The sequence below is a fragment of the Physeter macrocephalus genome, chromosome 4 (assembly GCF_002837175.3).
Source record: "Physeter macrocephalus isolate SW-GA chromosome 4, ASM283717v5, whole genome shotgun sequence".
Lineage (NCBI taxonomy): Eukaryota > Metazoa > Chordata > Mammalia > Artiodactyla > Physeteridae > Physeter > Physeter macrocephalus.
Window position 1 is genome coordinate 15132522 of NC_041217.1, and position 20246 is coordinate 15152767.

A 20246-nucleotide genomic window follows, 5' to 3' on the forward strand; every position below is an offset into this window, starting at 1 on the left:
GATGAGAAGGAATTAGCCAGGTAACAGGAAAAAGAAGCACTTGCAAGTAAAGGGAGGCATTTCAGGGAAAGGCATCAACATCTTCAAAGACCTGGACATTCAAGAGAGTGTGGTACATTCAAGCAGCTGGGACCGAAAGATAGCTGTAGAGCTGGAGAGTAACCCAGGAGGTATATGAAGAGGGGAGGCTGAACAGTAAACAGGGAAGCAGAAGAGACTTCATGCAGTTTCTTTATGAGAAACTTTTGAAAGGTTTTTAGCAACATGATAAGAAAGATTAGTAGTCTAAAAAATAGCCTGTAAAAGTGTGAAACTTTTGATTTAGAAACCCACCACATAGACCTGGACGAGGAAGTAGCTATAGGACTAGTGGATATTTCCAAGACATGTATCAGAGGCATAATGGCCAGCGGAGGACCAACTGATGGAATGTGAGGAAGGGTGTGAGAAGTGGTATTCAAGGACATTTCCCAGGTTTCTGTCTCAGGCACCCAGTTATATTCACTTTTGTAAACACAGTGGTAAACATAGAAGAAGGAACGCATCAGGGGAAGGGGTGGATGTGAAGAGATGCAGAAGCCAAGAAAGAGGCATCTACAGTTTTTTCCATTTTCTGCCTCGTTGGATGGAAGGACCATTAAATTATTCATTCTCATGAACTTCCCATAAGTCCTTATCTCTCCTTTATGAAATTCTCCTGGGGCCCATTTTATTTGTGGGGATGACATGGCCACAACTGCCAGAGATGACTTATATGACCCGAATGATTAAGCAGGTGTTTCTTCCCCCTTCAGCCTCCTCCTGCACCTCTGTAGAGGTTGCACTTAAGGTCAAAGAACCTCCAAACTGAGACTGTGCCTCAGTCAAGGGAATGCACGTAACTGGGTTTCCTTTCTTGAAACTCCAAACCAGCCTGAGGGCGACGTTTGTGAGCTTCCTACAATGTACACACCTCAAATAAGGTCTTCATAATATTTCTTGAAATTTCCCCACTCCAAAGGAACTCTTAGTACATGATCTCATAAAACATTTCTTCAGGCCACTAGAATTCAGTTTTGAAAGATCCAGAATTTTGACAATGATATTATTGGAATCCTTTCTATCTGACTGGAAATGAAGTTAATCTTTTTTTTCCCCCCAAACATTTTAACCTAAAATTACGTATGTGTATTTTTTTTCAAATTTCTTAAATTGATGTATAGTTGATTTACAATGTTGTGTTAATTTCTGTTGTATAACAAAGTGATTCAGTTATACATATACACACATTCTTTTTTATATTCTTTTTCATTATGGTTTATCACAGGATATTGAATATAGTTCCCTGTGCTGTACAGTATGACCTTGTTGTTTATCCATCCTACCTATAATAGTTTGTATCTGCTGATCCCAAACTCCCAATCCTTCCCTCCCCCACTCGCCTCTCCCTTGGCAACCACAAGTCTGTTGTCTATGTCTGTGAGTCTGTTTCTGTTTCGTAGATAAGTTCATTTGTGTTATACTTTAGATTCCTCACGTAAGTGTTATCATATCGTATTTGTCTTTCTCCTTTCTGACTTATGAAGTTAATCATAATACTTTTTTATGGGTGTTACATTTAACCTAACTGATATAAAATAATTGTAACTAGAGATCTTTAAATATTTTAATTATTTTTTCCCAAGAAAATATATACAAAATTTTTCACTTTATTAAATCAAAAAGCAATCAGCTTCATAGGTGCTAGTTTCAGTATCACTGCTGACCATTATGATTCTTTTTCTGCTCGAAGTTCCTCTTTCTACTTATTTAAATTGGATGAAAGGAGAACTAAAATTAGTCTTTTGTTGATGCAGAATGTCATTAAGAGACAGAAACATTTTTCTTTCACAATGAAGCCTCAAATAAGATTCCGAAATGGCCAATGTATTGTAAGAAAAAGACACTGGGTAATTTAAGTACCATAGGTAAATTTGAGACTACTAGGAAACCCAAGGACAGGGTGGAAAGCCTGTGTTTGAGAGTATGGCACGAGGGTGTGAGAACACACGTACAGTTGTATATCAGGCAACAATACATCTTTATTTAGTAATAAAAGAGATGGGGAAAGCAGATACTTTAAGCTGGTTAAAAGAGTGTTAGCAGCTAACAACAGTTTGTTTCAAGGAAAAGATTATTCTACTGTATTGGCATGGTCAATGTTGGGTTGACTTTCTGGCCACCTAAGGCTCTGTTGAGCAGAAAAGATGCTATTTCAAGATACTTTCACTTATCAAGCATTACTACCTGATTTGTTGTGTTGGTTTCTCTCGTTTATTTTATCTGAGCTCCTTTCTACTTATCTTTAGGCTTCCTGGCATTAGGGCGGAAGAAAAATGTATCATTAATGATGAAATTATGTTAATTTTTTTTTTTAGAACTAGACTTTAGACCAGGGATAGGCAAACTACCAGTCTGTTGCCCAGTTTTGCAAATAAAGTTTTATTGGAACCTGGCTACCCTTATTTGTTTACATATTGTCTATGGATGCTTTCATGCTACCATGACAGAGCTGAGTAGTTGTGACAGAGATCTCTTGGCCCATAAAGTCAGAAACACTGTTTGGACCTTTAAAGGAGAATTTTATAACCCCTGCTCTAGATTGACTTTGTGAGAAGTTTACAAAAAGGAAAGGGCTCTTCATGAAAAGGCAAATTTGCAATTGCTTTCATTTTGACCACCTGAGCAATATCAAACCCCCCAAAAGGTCTAAAAATTTTGGTGAGAGAAAAAGCCCTGTGTTGAAATGATTATTTCGTGCAATCTGAGATAAAATTCCAAAGTGAAAAACAATTTACTTCCAAACCAACCCGACCATTAACTTTCCAAACACAAGGCAACATTACAGAAATGTGCTTCGAAATTAGTCACCTTAAAGATGCAAGGTTAAAACAAATGCAGCCCTTGTAAATTGGCCTTTCTGATGAAGTTGATGAATGGGGAAAAAGCACGGTCCTCTGCCACCCTTCAGTGTCATCTGAAAGCATTTCCTAAGAACTTACTTGGACCTCTCTACTAAAGGTAATAAAAACTAAACAATCTTAATATTCATTTCTGAATATCTCTAGTTATCATAGGTTAGTCTGACTTCTGTTATTCTAAGAAGATACGCATTTGGCTCCTTGTCCCTCTCAGTCCATAAAGATGAGCTCAACCAGACAGTCACATCTCTTCTGATTCAGTTGCATCAGAAATACCCATGGATCCTCGGCATTGCCCAAGACCCACTTCTTTACTTTGCTCTCAAGTTGCGTGTTCTTACTCTTGCCTTTGTTTTTCTATACCATTATTGCCTGTTTGTTAAACTGCTAGGCCATATAGTCGATTCACAGAGCTGCTTTTCAATAACTGTGGCCAAAATCTAACATCAAAGCTTAAATAACTTTGTGGTTTAAATATGCTTTGAAAAGACGTGGCGTTTTATTTAGTGTTTTGTGTTTTTTTTTTTAAGTACTTTCTGGCAAAACTATTTGCTCCCAGTCAGAGGAAAACAAATAGTGGGACACCAAGGGTGTTGAAGGTCAGAATTAATATGCTTTTACTAATTAGTGTATCTGAAGGAGTTTGCCCTACTTATTTATACCTGTACTGTAACTGCTTAGAATCAGCTTTCCTTTAATGCAGTGTTTTAGTGCCTCAGTTCACTAAAAATAATACAAAAATAATAAAGCATAAATATCATACAGTAAAATGTAAAATATACGCTTTTAAAAGATATTGATTTGGGGAGTTGCATTTCTCTTTTCATGGGTCGGTAATTAATTGTATTTCTGGATCATGAGGCATTTTAGTTCAGCCATTTTGGGGAAGGCAAATACTAAGAGACAAAAATGTAAGACAATCATTTGGTGTCCTTGAACGGCATTATTATGAAGAAAGTGTACAGAGTTCTCATCTGCAAGATATTCAACATCAGTAATCACATTTTGCATGAAGACAAATAAAAGGGAATTACATCCAGGTGCACATGTGTGCTCATCTCCCCAGTGGGTTGCTACAAAGATCTCTGCAAAGGCAGTTCCTGATTTCTGGGCAGGGTCACCAGTAAAGGCAGTTTAAAAGGCTGGTGTGATTGGCGTCTGGATACTACAATAGTCAAACCTTCCCCCAAATGATCATGGACCTGTTTTCCGCTATTAGGAAAAACAAGTGACGAGGAGAGAGAGGGTCACCTTTGGAATGCCAACCTGAGCAGTATTTTAGTTTGCTGTTTTTACCAGGTTCCCTTTGATTACTAGCGAAATTCTTTGTGTAAGTGGATTTACTCTGCATTCCTGAAAATAATAAGCAAATTTTTTTTTTTCTTTCTCTCCAGAAACACGGTGATAGCCCCTTCCTGTTGTAGGCGGGAGGGATGCTCTATTTGCTATTCCTGTTTTGGAAGGACAAAGTACTGTTAACCCCATGTAATCAGGGGACTATTTCATTTTGAGTGTTTACACGATTTTCTAGTTCCAAGATCATGAAATTATGCTGAACTTGTGTCTTCTTTATACCCTCTGATATAACTCAAGAACTTAATATCCATTTTATATTGAGTAATTTTCCCCATATCACTTAAGTTATGCCTAGAAGTTAACTTATCCCCATAAATTCTTCAGATTAGTAGAGAGAAAGCTTACATTTCTGTAAATCTTAAACTGTGAATATATTATATGAAAGAATCATAAAACAATTAAAAATCTAAGTGTTTTTAAACTCACAGATGCCTTGGTGATAACTTCTATTTTGAATTTTTGAGGCTACTTAAATAACCTATGCTAACTGATTTGGAATTTTAGAAGTTAAAGGAATTGGCCATTCAGTACAAGCCTCAGTTCAACAGATGAGCATGATTAGTCCCAGAGGAAAGTAGTTTATCTAGTGTCTCAACACTAGGTACATTAATTTAACTGTTTTCAATAACAAAATTAAATATCACATTTTAATATAGAAATTGCATATTACTCGTACCCCACATACAACATTTAGGCAAACATATCTTGTATGTGCAGCAGCAGATGAATTAATAGAATGTTGATTTTATGAATTGCAGAAGACTTTTAGAAAATCTCCTGTCTCATAGTAGGCACTTAATAAATATTTGTTCAATGAGTGATAGCTGATAGCTAATGTTTAAAGACCATAAAGTAATCTGTGTGGCATATACTGTGCAACGTTCATTAGGTGAGCTATCTCCTTTAATCCTTATCCACCTGCTAGATATCAATATTGTAAGTAGTATTATTATGCCAATTTGAAAGAAAAGGAAACAGAGGCACACAAGTCATTAAGTGGTTTGTCTAATTACATTTAACTAATAAATAATGGGGCATAGATCTGAAACTCCTGTCAGTCTGTTCCCAAAGCCCTCACCCTTAATCATAAAGAAATGGGGGAGTTATTTATACTATGATGTAAATGACTGATAATACACCCTTCCTGGAAATTAGATTTTTTTTTTTTTTTTTTTTTTTTGTGGTACGCGGGCCTCACACTGTTGTGGCCTCTCCCGTTGCGGAGCACAGGCTCCGGACGCGCAGGCCCAGTGGCCATGGCTCACGGGCCCAGCCGCTCCGCGGCACGTGGGATCCTCCCAAACCGGGGCACGAACCCGGTTCCCCTGCATCGGCAGGCGGACGCGCAACCACTGCGCCACCAGGGAAGCCCTGGAAATTAGATTTTTGAAAGAACACTTGTATCAGAAAGGAAAAGAGATCAAACGTAGATCCTACAGAATATTCATCTGGTTCATTTTTCGGCCCCAAAGTAGATTTTGACAGAGTTCATTTATAATACTAAGCTTACTGATTTATACAGTAAGCAACATAGATATATATTCATATGTTTGAATTGTTTTCATTCTATCATATGAGGTAAAATATTTAAAGCAAATATGGAAGAGGGGGGAGTTATATGAGAGATCCCTTTCTTGAACTGTAATAATGAGATAGTTTATACCTAGACTTTCAACATATTGCTATGACCACGGAATGAATGTATTTACAAATCCTGTCATTGATGGGTGAACCCTCACATTTTTTCCTGACATAAAATATGTATAATAATACACATCACTGTATATTTGTTTTTGAATCATTTGATATCTCCATTCATATCTCAGGAATCATTTTTAGTTAGAGTTTGAGATTCTGAAATGAATCAAAATAAAATATATCTTAGTTCTTCTTATAATTATTCACTTTTTAAATATAATTTGTCATCTTAGAGATGATCAAGATTTGCTCATTAAATTTGCCTTAGAATATAAAAACTGCATGAAATTTATAGGAATGTGAGTTGAAAGCACTGTTTGACACACAGCACTTCAGCCCATTTAAAATAATTTTGTTTGATGTTAAAAATCTAGCTTTAGGCACACTCTAGAATTAATTGCTACGGAAAAAAAAATCTTATCCCCAGATGTCTTTGGAGATGCAAGTAATAAATAATGCCAATACTATTTCTGTTTGTTACCTGAAAAGCCAAAAACTGAAAGACAAATCGAAAAAGTTTAGCAGTGCTGAGTAAGGTTTATTTGGGTGATCATTATTTCATCTTCCATCCTCATGTATAACTTTGATACTTATTATTCCACAACTTCCAAACAACTGTCCACGGAATTATCCCTCCCGCTCTGTGGCAAAGCACCAGCTTTTGAACCAGAAGCTTCCAAATTCACATTTCACCTCTAAAATTCAGTAGCTGTGGCACCATGTGGGAGCCAGTTATTGGAACCTCACTTCCTCATGTTCCATGAGGGGAAAAATATCTACCTTCCAATGCTGTAGAGGGATTGGATGAAAGAATATACAAGTAAAACAAGTGCATGATGCTAATAATACATTTACCTTTCTACATAAGAAGATCCAATTTGAAGGAAAACTATTGATTGAGTTGGTTTTGTAAACTTGTCCTGGTTCGTTAATTGGGGAAATTTAGTTAAACCAAAACCTGGCTCAATAAAAGTATCCAGCCGAATCTGCCAGGTGAGCCAAAGGGTCAAACCAATAACTTGATGGAGACCTGGTTACTTTAACAGTTAAGAGAGACTTGAAAGTAAGCCAAGCTTCTCATAAAAAGGAGCTAGCGAGGCCCCAGAACATGCCTGAATGCAGAAGAACTGCTTATTCTCCAGGAATTGCCAAAGCTCTAGGGAGTCGTTCAAGCCAAAACAGGGATCTCCCTGTCTTGTCTTTCAAATGCTGTGGACTCCAAACACATTTTCTGTGCAGCTGGAGGCTTTGTTATAGACAGAAGGATCCTGCTTAGTGAGGCCAGTGTTTACGGCCTAACTTTCTTAAAGAGGAATTTGGAAAACTTCCCAGACCCTGCATCTGCCCCTAGCCCTTGCACCTCGGGGTCCGAGGCCGGCTAGGGAGACAGCGCAGACGAGTAAATTTATTAACAGCCGACGGGCCACTCTATCTTTCACGGCAACAACAGTAGGTGATCCCATCAAAAACCTGTCTGCTGGCTAGCCAGCAAATCCGAGGTGACATGCCTGCCGCAGCGAGACCCAGATGAATGGAAACGAAGGCTGTTTCCTCGAAGAAACACATCACAAGCCAAATGTTGGACCAGGAAGTCAGTTCTAGTTCCATTTGAGAAAAAGTCTTTGACTTTTTATCCATAGGTTCTTTCCCAGATACCTATGTTTTCTTTTCTTTCCTTTCTTTGACTTTTACGAATATTAAGCAGAAGTTGAGCGTTTTAGGGGAGCTCAGTGGTTGAATTTCTAATACTTCGTGAGGAGTTGGATATACTAGTCCAGTGGTTAAGCGTGCATTAATCTTAATATATCACAGTTAGAACATAATCATGATTCATTACAAACATACATCAGCAGCCAGCCTCACTTAAAAGCAAACTATTTACCATTTTAAGTAAAAATAAAATATGTAAGCTACGTTTTATAGTTCAAATTCCATTTCATTGTCCTCAACATATGCAGCATTGGAAAGACTAGCTATTTGCTCCAAAATGACTTTCTCATTGATTAAATTAATATCATTAAGAGTTTACAGAGTAACACATATTATATACTTAAAAATTTTTTTAATGGGAAATAAAGTATGTATCATGAATAATTAGTTTTCTATGTCTGTAGTGAAATAGTGCTTTTAAAAACTGTAATTCATTGAGATAACTGGACTTCCAGAATATTGTAATACCAATCAGACCAGAAATTGAGTGAGACATGTGAGGTTGGCTCACACAGTGAGGATTGGATCCTGTCTTTATTTAAAATTTTTATATTTTACTGGGGATTTTTTTGCATTGATTTTTATTTTAAAAATATTGTATTAAAATATTATTTACATGGATTACTGAGGTTTTGGTGCCTTTAAATTTTGTGCCTCACTTGCCTTACTCTACTCCTGACGCATAGAAGGTATGCTTTCCCTGAAATTACTTTTTCCCATAATGCTCTCCATAGAACATGCGGTATTAACAGTTTTTACACTTTAAAAAGAAAAAAGTGGGCTTCCCTGGTGGCGCAGTGGTTGAGAGTCCGCCTGCCGATGCAGAGGACGCGGGTTCGTGCCCCGGTCTGGGAAGATCCCACATGCCGCGGAGCGGCTGGGCCCGTGAGCCATGGCCGCTGAGCCTGCGCGTCCGGAGCCTGTGCTCCGCAACGGGAGAGGCCACAACAGTGAGAGGCCCGCGTACCGCAAAAAAAAAAAAAAAAAAAAAAAAAAAAAAGAAAGAAAGAAAAATGTTACATCAAATAAGTGTTAGGAATAGTTAAACAAAGTTAAATAGTTTTCTTATAATTCTTTTCAGAGACTGGAATAAGCTGATGTGTACTGAGAACCTCCAATAGCATGGGCGCATTTCTCAAACTCGTTTGCCCACAGAACTCTTCTCCACAAAGGAAGTGAGGAATACATTCTGGTAAATAGCGTCCAAGAGTCATTTCCAGCACATACTTTGATCCAATAAGACTGCCTTTTCAGGGACTTCCCTTGTGGTCCAGTGGTTCAGACTCAGTGCTTCCACTGCAGGGGGCACGAGTTCGATCCCTAGTCGGGAACTAAGATCCCGCATGCCACGTAATGTGGGCAAAAGAAAAAAAAACCAAAAAAACCACCACTGCCTTTTCACATCTATTATATATTTTTTCTTTTCTTTCCTCCACTTACCCCACTTTTTTTTTTCAGAATACTGAAGAGATAAATATGTCGACAGAATCAAGCTAAAGTTATAAAAGGGCTACATTAGTATCTCTATAAACAGGTGTAGTAAAAATTCATTGTAAAGACATATCAAAAGCATTAAAAACACCCCAGGGCTTAGTGCCTCGTAAAGAAAGTGATGTCAAGCACACTTACCGGTAAAGTCTGTATTGACTGGGTGAGTGGAACTGGGAAATTTATAATATCCATTTCCTATGAAACGCGTTCCTTTCATCATTGTGGCCCATGGAGCTGGTAGAGCTGCCTGTCTCCTTTCCAGCTGATATGTAGGAGAGGGTCCATTCTGTTCTTCAGGTGCCTGCCACCTAAGATGGATGGTTGTACTGTTGATTTCTTCAACCAGAGGTGGCCTCAGTTGGGCTGGTGCTAAATATTAGAAAACCCTTGTTACGTTCAAGAATTTGGCTCCTATCTCTAGACACAGATATGCACACATATGTTCACCTATGTACATTACACTCAAAATCAAATCAATTATGGCCTCCAGTATTTCTATGGTCTAGGAACTGAAAACACAGAGTTAATATTAAATGTGACTAAACAAAATTTAAATGGCTAATGAATACGCTTTTATCATTAAACAAAGTTTTTCCTTACAAATAATTTCTCTATTCTTTCTTGCCACCTGACAGATACTATATATTATAGTCTGTTGGAGCACCACCCAGATTCCCTTTACCGGGCAGATGCGTCATTGCTCTAGCTTCTGTGCCTGTTGGTCTCTAATGGCTCATGGCTTCTCCATTTTCTAGAGAATACCCCTGCCCTACCCAGGAGCTACAAGATCCCTTGTGAATCCTGCAGCCGGTGACTACCAAGCTAGCGGCTACTGATCACAAAGGGCAGAGTCCCTTGTCTTAACATGGTATCGAGTCAGGGCTGCAATTCACAGAGGCCAAGCAGGAAAAGGAAATGGGTGAAATGGGCTAGTTAGGGAGACAAGAGAAAGTGGGGTTTGAGAAAAACCAGTGAGCAGGGCGGGGCTGAACAGTCACTAATTCGCGCCAGCCCACGGATGATTCAGGAATGACAACCCAATGTTGTCAAATCTTTTATTTTGTTAAAAAAAAAGTCATTTTATGTATAATTTTCTGATTTTTAGAGCTTAGCTACTGGTCTCAATTAAAACAAACAAAAAAAACAAACACCACTCTGAAAGCCAAACAAAGCACCCACAGGAAAGAACGAGCCTGTGATCTCAGCAGTTTGCAAACTCCTGTCCAGGACAACAGACTCAGACAGACTCGGGGGCCCTGGAGTGACCACAGCACTCCCAGCAGTGGCCTGAGCCTTGGGCAGTGAGGGCCCAGGGCTCACACGCACACTGGGGCCACGGCACGCCTTGAGGTCCAGGGACACTGGCATTTCTTTGGAGCCTCCTGGGAAACCCCAGGAGTGACAGCTCTGAGACTTCCCCTAAAACCTACTGGAAACAGATCTGATTAACAACTGAGTTGTTGAAAATGAAGACCTGTTTCGATTTTCATTTTCTTAAGCAGTTGGGTTTGTAGGATGAGATTCATATCCACTCGAAGTGTGTCAGCTGGGTTTGAGGGGTGAAAGTGAAGAAAGGAACACATGTCATAATCGCCAAGTCAATTTATTGAGGACCCAGACTAAGGCTGTGGATCTTAACTTACACCTGTGTTAACACAGCCTTGTGCAGACACAAAGTTTTTGCCTGTTTCAGTAAATGTAAGATAAAATGGTGTGAATACAGAAACTAATATTCTTAAACCAAGAAAGGCAATTCACCTTAAATCAGCTTTGAACAATGACCATTTGTTACTTTCTAGAAAGCTTGGCCAGCTTTCCAAAGAGAAACAATTCACTGTGATTCTATTTTCATTTTTAGTAAAGAAGAGAGGGCAGTGAGTAAAAAGTTCATCAACTTAGAAAGATAATAAACAATCCTGTTCATCTTCAGCCACTGTGAGCCATGTGATATTTTTATTCTTATATATACGTATCTGTAAGTTTTATGCATGATTTCCTTTAGTATTCTTTGCCAAAAATTAGCTAAACGCTGGGTTCTCAAAGATTTCATTCTACAAGCTATGATCCCTCTTCAAAATAATCCAAAACAAAATAAAAAGCTAAGCCATGCAGAAATTTCTTCTCCCACTAAGATCATCTCCAGAGTTTGGAGTTCCATCTTTGTAAAATTTCAGGAAGCCATCATTGGCTCTTAGCTTAACTGGGGAAGGAGGACTGTCAAAGATTTCTGAGTCTTGGGGTCAGAGAAGCAAGTAATGGAGGACCGATTATATCTTTTTCATTTGTTTAAAATTTTCCACTTAGGAGCAGACAATAGGAATTTTAAGCTTTTCTGTTACTTTCCTGTATTCCACTTAAGATTCCCTACTGATCTGGCACACAAAGACTTGAACTTTTTAGTTTGAAGAATACCATCTATTCCAGTGATATCCAAATATCATATGATATCGCTTGTATGTGGAATCGTAAAAAGACACAAATGAACTTGTTTACAAAACAGAAATAAAGTCACAGATGTAGAAAACAAATCTATTCTTATTTAAAAGCAGCTACTTTCTCAAGGTCGCATTTGTTTGACATCTGATACTCTTTTACTTTACTCCAATCACCCAGCTGGATGGGGATAATGAAGATTTGTACCACTATTGTATTCAGAATCCTTTCCCCATTGATACATCATCGAAAATCACTTCTGAGTCAGGAATATAATCTCAGAGTCAAACAAAACAAAATACAAGGAATTCCAGAAACTCAGTAGGTTTGTTTGTTGGTTTTGTTTGATTTAATGTCTACTGAAAGTGAGAGCATGCAATTTTTAAAATATGACAAAATGATGATAATCAATAAGGACACTTATGCATTGAGAATCCACTAAAATTAATGTTGACTATTTAAACGCTAACAAGTAGTGGAGCACTTCTAGATTCACAGGGGAATTGCTCTGCTGAGCAATTACACCATTCTTAGGAAGTCAACCACAGAGAATGAGTGGAACTAGAATATACATATGTGTGTGTGTGTGTGTGTGTGTGTGTGTGTATTTTATTCACTTGCTTAAAAAAACAACAAACAACTCTCAGCTGGTCTGTTACAGTTTCACTTGTGAGTCAACCCAGCCCACTTGAAAGGGTGAGTACCTACTCAGTCATTATCTTCAGAGTTCCCCTAAGACCAGAGGGGAACTTTCAGTCAGTTAAATGAGACTGGTCTCACATACATTCACAAGTAGAATAATGATAAGAAAAACTGATACTCCTGAACTATTAAACACATACAGACAAACACAGACTCACTAAGAGACAGGTGAATTAAAGATTATGGCTCAGATCATCAAAGTGAAGGGATTATAGGTATAAATTTGTTCATCACAAAACAGTAAATTAAGAGACGATATGGAGTAATGCGAAAGTCTCTGCAGACTTCTAGAGATATAATTTTCACTTTTTATCCAATTCTGTATGATTTTACAAAAATCACTTCAAACCTATATGCCTCAGTTTTCCCATCCAACATGAGGATAAATTTTCAGTGGAACACTTTGAAAATAACTGCTTTTAAAAACAATCTAATTGTGTTAGGTTTTACGAAGCAAATTTCTATTCAAATACGAGGCACTATTATTACTAGCCAATAAAGCATCTTTCGAATTACAGATTATAAAATGATTCAATTCATCCACATTCAGAATCTGTGTTTACTTAGAAATCCTCTTATAAGCATAAAGTATAAAACGGATCTTCAATACCCATCATTTCAAAGACTAACAACATACAAAGTCTGTTTCTACTTGGAATAAAATTACGGTGCTCTTGTATTTTTTTGCATTAGCTCTGTAATCCAATTTCTAGTCTCTCTCTTCTATTTACAAGCATTCTTTTATCAAACACTCTGTAATATACATTCTTCTTTATGCAGCATTTATTATTTTATAATCTGATTAATAGCATATCATAATGCATAAATTTACACTTGCAAAATGTACGGTAGTGTGGAGTTTGACCATCTTAGGATAAGAACTGAAGACTAAATGAGCAGAAGTGCTTGCCGACAGGTCTTTAAAATCAAATCTGTTTTCAAGGAAGAGTTTGTTGTCTATGAAGACTGCATGGCTGTGTCAATATTGTAAAGCATCATCAACTATTAGGAAGACGGCAATCTAGGAACAAACAGCGTTTCCTCATTTCAGGGGTGTGAGGGGAGAAAGACTAATATGAGACATCCTCAGGCATCTTGTCAGTGGAAAATGATCCTGACTTTCTCTCAGAGATGCAAACTGTCACAGGAAATGCGATTTGCCAAATGCTGCTAGGCCCGAACACCTGTGAAAGGGCCCTGGGACTAGGACTCAAACATAAAATCTGGGTTGGTCACGTAGCCATGATTTCCCAGTTGGCAAGCGCTCTCCATTCAGGGTCCAGAAGAGGAGAGGATTCTCCCCCTCAGACTCTCAGAGACTTCTCAGTGCTTTCTTGTGGACTAGATAGTCCATTCTCTGACTGAGGAAAGAACAACATCAATTTTCCCACTTTCTTCTTTGTTTACTAGTCTCCATCAAGAGAGAAGATATATATAGTGGAACTGATCTGGAAAGGAGAACACTTAGGTTCTAGACTGCTTCTTTAGGACCCTACTTATAGAACATTGGCTAATCCATTATTTGGCCTCTCTGTTCGTCATTATCTCACTCATTCATTTATTTTTTGGAAAAAGCATTTTTATTGAAGTATAGTTGGTGTACAATATTATATAAATTACAGGTGTACCATAGAGTGATTCACCATTTTTAGACGTTATGCTCCAGTTACGGTTACTATAAATATTGGCTATATTCCCTGTGTTGTATGATATATCCTTGTAGCTTATCGTATACATAATAGTCTGTACCTCTTAATCCCTTACCCCTATATTGCCCCTCCCCCTTCCCTCTCCCCACTGGTAACCGCTAGTTTGTTCTCTAGAGCTGTGAGGCTGCTTCTTTTTTGTTGTTGTTGTTACATTCACTAGTTTGTTGCATTTTTTAGATTCCACATACAAGTGATATCATACTGTATGTCTTATTTCACTTAGGAAATACCTTCCAAGTCTATCCATGTTGTTGCAAATGGCCAAATTTCATTTTTTTATGGCTGAGTAATATTCCATTGTGTGTGTGTGTGTGTGTGTGTATATATATATATATATATATATATATATATATATATATATATATACCACATCTTCTTTACCCATTCATCTGCTGATGGACACTTGGTTGCTTCCATATCTTGGCAACTGTAATGATGATGCTATGAACGTTGGGGTGAATGGATCTTTTCAAATTAGTGTTTTCATTTTTTCCAGATATGTACCCAGGGGTAGAATTGCTGGGCAATACCTCATTTATTGAAGAGCATGACAGACCCGACTATGCCTAGGGTCTCTTCCAGTTTCAAAATTCTGCTTCAACATTTTCAAGCAGCTCCTCTCCATTGTAAACCAAGAAGGGGTGCTGGATACATGGATCCCCTCAGCCCTCCAGGAAGCCAGCCAGCTTATCTCCCACAGCTCTGAGCCATCCTGTTCTTTACCTCAGCACGGCAGATACATATTATGATTTTCCTGTGTGTTCTATGATATAAACAAGGCCAGAAAGCAGTGCTTTTAGACAATTTAAGGGGAATCACCTCCTTGATGAACAAACACTACCTTAACCAGCTGTCACGCAGGTGATCATCAATAATTTGCACGCACCTCACATCCAACACATAAACAGTGTGAGGAGCCGTGATTTCTGAACTGTACATACGGCAGCAGCGATGACAACACGTACTGTTCCCTAAAGTCCCCTGTCAATAAAAGGTAGTTGCTTGGACTGTAATTATGGCATCCTTGCTACCCAAACTTGAAGCTTTTATGGGGCTTATGCAATTAACTACTTAAATGCATGGTAACACTTGCTTCTCTGACAGAAAAGTATTGATTTTTTAATCATCTTCAAGTCTCCTCTAGCACAAATAAATGTACTACAGTTACAGTTAATGTACTGTGTACATGCATTAAACGTTGGTGTGACAAAATTTATTATTTTGTGATATATAGAACTGAAGTCGGGCTTCTCAGAAAGTAGCGTCACGGATCCAGCATCAGTATGGAAACTACCATTGTCCTTGATACTCCAAATTCTCTAACTTCTACAAGTTAGAGATCTTTTTTCATAGGATACTTAGGCTTAAAATAAAGGAGGGGGGGCTTCCCTGGTGGCGCAGTGGTTGAGAATCCGCCTGCCGATGCAGGGGACACGGGTTTGTGCCCCGTTCCGGGAAGATCCCATATGCCGCGGAGCGGCTGGGCCCGTGGGCCTGCGTGTCCGGAGCCTGTGCTCCACAACGGGAGAGGTCACAGCAGTGAGAGGCCCGCGTACTGCAAAAAAAAAAAAAAACAAAAAGAAAAACAAAAAAAAAATAAAGGAGGGGATGCTGAATATAAATCTTTCCTATATGTCAGTGTAGGAGAAAATTAGAAATAGTCCAACAGAGAAGATAACAGTTTATTTTTTCCTAAAGCTGTGGGTGTATGGCAACTCTGTTCAGATGAATTTTTGTCTATTTAATTTTTTCCCCTTGCATTTATTTAGGGCGCATCTATCAAAATATTTTGCACACAGTAGTCTTCCTAGTTCAATTCTTACACATTTTAATTGTGTTGTTTTAATGCCTTACTATAGTTAATACATCGGAAAACTAAAATGGTGCTTTAAAACGTGTGATTCCTGCCATGCCAAAAAGGTCAACAGAGGCCCCGTGAAAGTCACATATCTAAATACAGACCTGGCAACAGAGGTCATTACATAGTGTATCAACAAGCCTTTACCTTGGGTGCATCACACCTTCAACATTAAAGTGGGTGAGCAAAAAGCAGTTAATTTTGTTTTGTTAGAAATAATATCATTTTAGTTTTAGCATCTAAGACAGATGCCAGCATTTCACTCTGAACAGATGGTAATTCCATCTAATAGTGCATCTCTGTATTACTAAGGTCTGTTGTGTATACAAACAGTAATAAACAGTAGGTAAGGATCAAAATAAATTTTAATTGTTGACATTAAATTCTGGCAGCCACAGTTCTAAGGCTGAAATATTCCCTTTTCAAGTCTGTCAGGTTTACTAAAGCTACAAAAGCTTTGTCGAAAGCTGCCAGATCCCAGTTTCCATACAAAGATGTTGCATGCTACCAGCTGGTGGTCTGCACCAGGATTACCTGTTTTCCTACACTGAAATAATCCTTCAGGAATAACATGGGATTGGTGCTACCACTGACGCACTGGTCCGCCACGATTTCTTTTAGGATGCTCCTGGAGGACTGAACCTTTAATTAAGAGGTTGATTTTTTTAAATGTTGTGTCCAATTGTTACAATTGGGGTCATGGTGCTATCACGGCCACTTTTCTACCCTGCTAAGTAAGGGTCTCTCATACAGTTCACGCTATTCTCTTTGGAAATCTGGGCATTCCTGAACTTCTCTGAAACTGACATCATCCTTTTCACTTGGTTTCGCTTTATCGGAGTCTGAAGGATTTCCCTAACAATTGCAGCTCTTGTCAGCTGAGCTCTTCTGTAGGCTTTGCTGTGGATCAAGCCTGCCAACAAGCACCAATCTGGTTCTCATAATGTCTCCAACGATCTGGTATTACAAGTAGTAGCCGCTCTATATTTGGGGAAGCTGCCATGTCAAAATCATTATAAAAAACCCCAGTTTGGCATTCAAGTTCAATAACAAACATGCTTTGCCATCATATTTCTTTAAAAACAAGGATGTATTTTTTTGAATCATGAAAAATATATTGCTTCCACCATATGGGACAACCAACGACTCACCAACCGATTTCAGATGCAGCATATTGAGCTGACCATATGTTACTGTGCTGTTGAATGGCTGAGTGATTCATGCCCGTCACATTCTAGTATATCAATTAAAGCTCCTTGAAGTCTGCATGATTTGTGTCTCTGTTATTAAACCCTGCTAATTCATCCCACTTACACATCTGTTATAAATCTCTAGGAGTGCTGCATGATTCATGGCAATCTGTGAGCATGCTACAGCAAATTCTTCTCCTTGTAATTAACAGTAAATTGTTTTACTGCCATGCAATGAATTTTTCAGTTATATTGCAAATGAACTCCTAAATGTGCGGTTCTTTCCTAAGAACTGACTTATATCATTAGGCAATTAAAAAGTATTGCTTTGAACCAAAAGCTTTTAATCAAGAGAAATACAACTTCAACACTGCCTGAGAGCCACGGAAATTTGACACGGTGGTTAGAAGGGCAAAATAATTTCTGTTGTCGAAAGAGCAAAACAAACAAAACCAACCCTTCCGCGTACTCAGGATTTCCCTGATGCTAAGACGTGAGAACTGCTGCCTGAAAAGACTGGGTGAGACAAGTGTGCACAGATACTGTTTATCTTAGAAGTGACTTAAGTCATCTATCATTACCAAATTTCTCAGATTGACTTACACTGCTCTAATTGTAAAACAGTGCCTTTATTCTTGAAATAAATAATTGGATAATTAGCCAAGTTGAATCCGCAGAGGATTTCACTGCTGTTCAAGTGTTCCTGTCAAAGGTGAAGCAAATTCATTTCAGCTCGCCTCTGCAGCTCTTCGAAGAGGCTTTGATTTTTTTTTTTTCCCCACTTTCCTGGCAGCAGCCTGAGATTCATGAGTCCATACATCAAGTCGGTAGTTTAACAACAAATGGAATTAAATTCAAAGAAGGGAAACTAATTGAAGGACAGCAACAAAAGTGTTTGGTAATGTGCTTTTTAATATGGCATGCCACATTTGCATGATAATTTTTCCTTTTTAGCATGGAGCAGAAAGTGACTAGCTTAATGAGGGATTATTCAAGACAGGAACGAACAAAATGCATTCATAACTAAGAACAAAGATTGTATTATGAAACAAAACCAGGCAACCTCAGAGAAGTAACTGGATGATTGGTTTATGCATTATGAATAAAAAGATAGAAAAATATTTATATTAGTATTCACTAATGACTATATATACAAGATTGTTGTAATTAAAATTATAAATTAACATATTAAGAGTGCTTGTTTAATCACTCTGGGTCCTATTCACAATGAAAAGACTTATGTACCTGCATACAAAACAATGTGTATTTTCAACCCAGCCGCAAACATACATTCTACTTCGGATTCAGACAAAAATCTTAATGCACCACTAATTACTTGCTTAATGGGGGATGGGCACTTCTAAGCTTGTAGTGTAGAGGTCAATTTATGACAGGTAAAGGAAATAGGACATTGTTCCTCCAGGAATGTATCTCCAAAAGGAATTTCTCTGAAGGAAGGTTTAATTTGTACTTAATTCACAAAGGGTGGAAATGTACAAAGTTATGAGATTAAAAGGGTAATCTTCAAGAAAAGTATAAGAAGGGTGCCCAGTCCATCAGCTTATGACCCTTATACACCCAGAAGCAACTCCAAAGCCACCCATGACAGTTTCCTGAAGATTCTGCAATGGAGATGCAGCCGCTCCTGGGAGAATACCTCTCTCACATCAGCTCTCAGACTTTGTTATGGGCACCAAAACTAAAGGAGTAAAGCAATAAATATTCTGGACGAAATGTGTAATTCTAATAATATCTAACTGAAAACATACTTCAAAGAGAGCAAATTATAATTCTCCAGCTTTTTAATGAAACATACATCTTTACAAGTATCTTTTTGGTTTCTGTGACTGAGATTTAAGGGAAAAAAACATGTTTAAGTGAGTCAGTGCTTCAAAAAGGCTACTACTTCTAATTTTGGGTGCTCTTCTTCCAAATTTTTAAATGGTCGCTGGCTTCTTCTGATTCCTGACACTTCACTCACATGAACTACATTTAGACTTGAGTTAAATTTCTCACAAATCCATTAGAATTCACTGGAGCAATATATGCCCGCCAAATTATAACTTTATTACTAGAAGAAACAGAGCAGGAAGAATCATAGCTGCAACTTAACTTTTATTCCTTTCCTACAATGGTCAGCAAACCTGTTGACCATTCAGAAGGATTGACCTTCTCACTGTTTATTTCTATGACTTAATATCTATCAGTTACGCACAGAGGTTTAATCCTAGGAAAATTTTAGAAAAACAACCTTATTCACCTATTAAAAACAAAGGAGGCAAGAAGGATATCGGATCTGTAATTGCTGGGGTTTTCTTTGTATTCTAATAAAAACAGGTCCATTCTCCGTGATCCAAACACCCCTGAAAACGGTATATTTTATAATAAATCAAGTGGCAAGCAAAAATTACTTTTTTATACTTTTGTCATGTAAGTGACTTTATTCCCTGCTTGGCAGATGAAGAGTCAGAGAGTTCTGACAAAATAAATTAAGGGATAAAGAAATAAAAATTTTCCCAGAAGAACGCTAAAATAATTTTTCCTTCAGAAAAGAAAGGATTTCACATGTGAACAAAGTTAATGTATTGTTTTTAATGGAAATTGAGTAGAAGGAACATTTTGGCAAAGGACAAAAAACTACACATTTAAAATTTACTATCCCATCTTCTCCTGCAACTGTTTAATTTTTTACCTTCCAGCTTCTGCTCTAACCATGTTTATCAGAGTGCTGCCCAGAGAGTCAACAGTGATCCCACGTTCCTTGTGGTTTACATTTTTCCTACTTTCCCTACAGCATGTGACCCTACTGACAACATTCTCCTTCTAGAATTCTCTCTCCCCTTGATTTTTTGGATACTGCTTTTTCTAGGTTCTTTTTCTAACTCTGACCACATCTCTGTTCCGTTTATTCCTCCTTTCATCTTCCTCCCAAAATGTGAGCATTCACTGAGATGTAAACTTTTATTTTGTATTTTCTCTGCCTTCACTAATACATTATCATCCATAGTTTCGGCTCCTTCTATATGCAGGTGATTATATTTATTTATTTATTTATTTATTTTTTCGCGGTACGCGGGCCTCTCACTGTCGCGGCCTCTCCCGTTGCGGAGCACAGGCTCCGGACGCGCAGGCTCAGCGGCCATGGCTCACGGGCCCAGCC

General features: G+C 38.1%; 1 protein-coding gene across 1 annotated transcript in view; it reads right to left on the reverse strand.

The window, feature by feature from the left end:
• USH2A (usherin) overlaps positions 1–20246 on the reverse strand; it is an 829367-nt gene that overhangs the window by 575515 nt on the left and 233606 nt on the right. The window contains exon 20 of the mRNA XM_028488076.1: positions 9333–9563. Coding sequence (XP_028343877.1) covers positions 9333–9563 — 231 coding nt within the window. The remainder of the gene's footprint in view (positions 1–9332; positions 9564–20246) is intronic.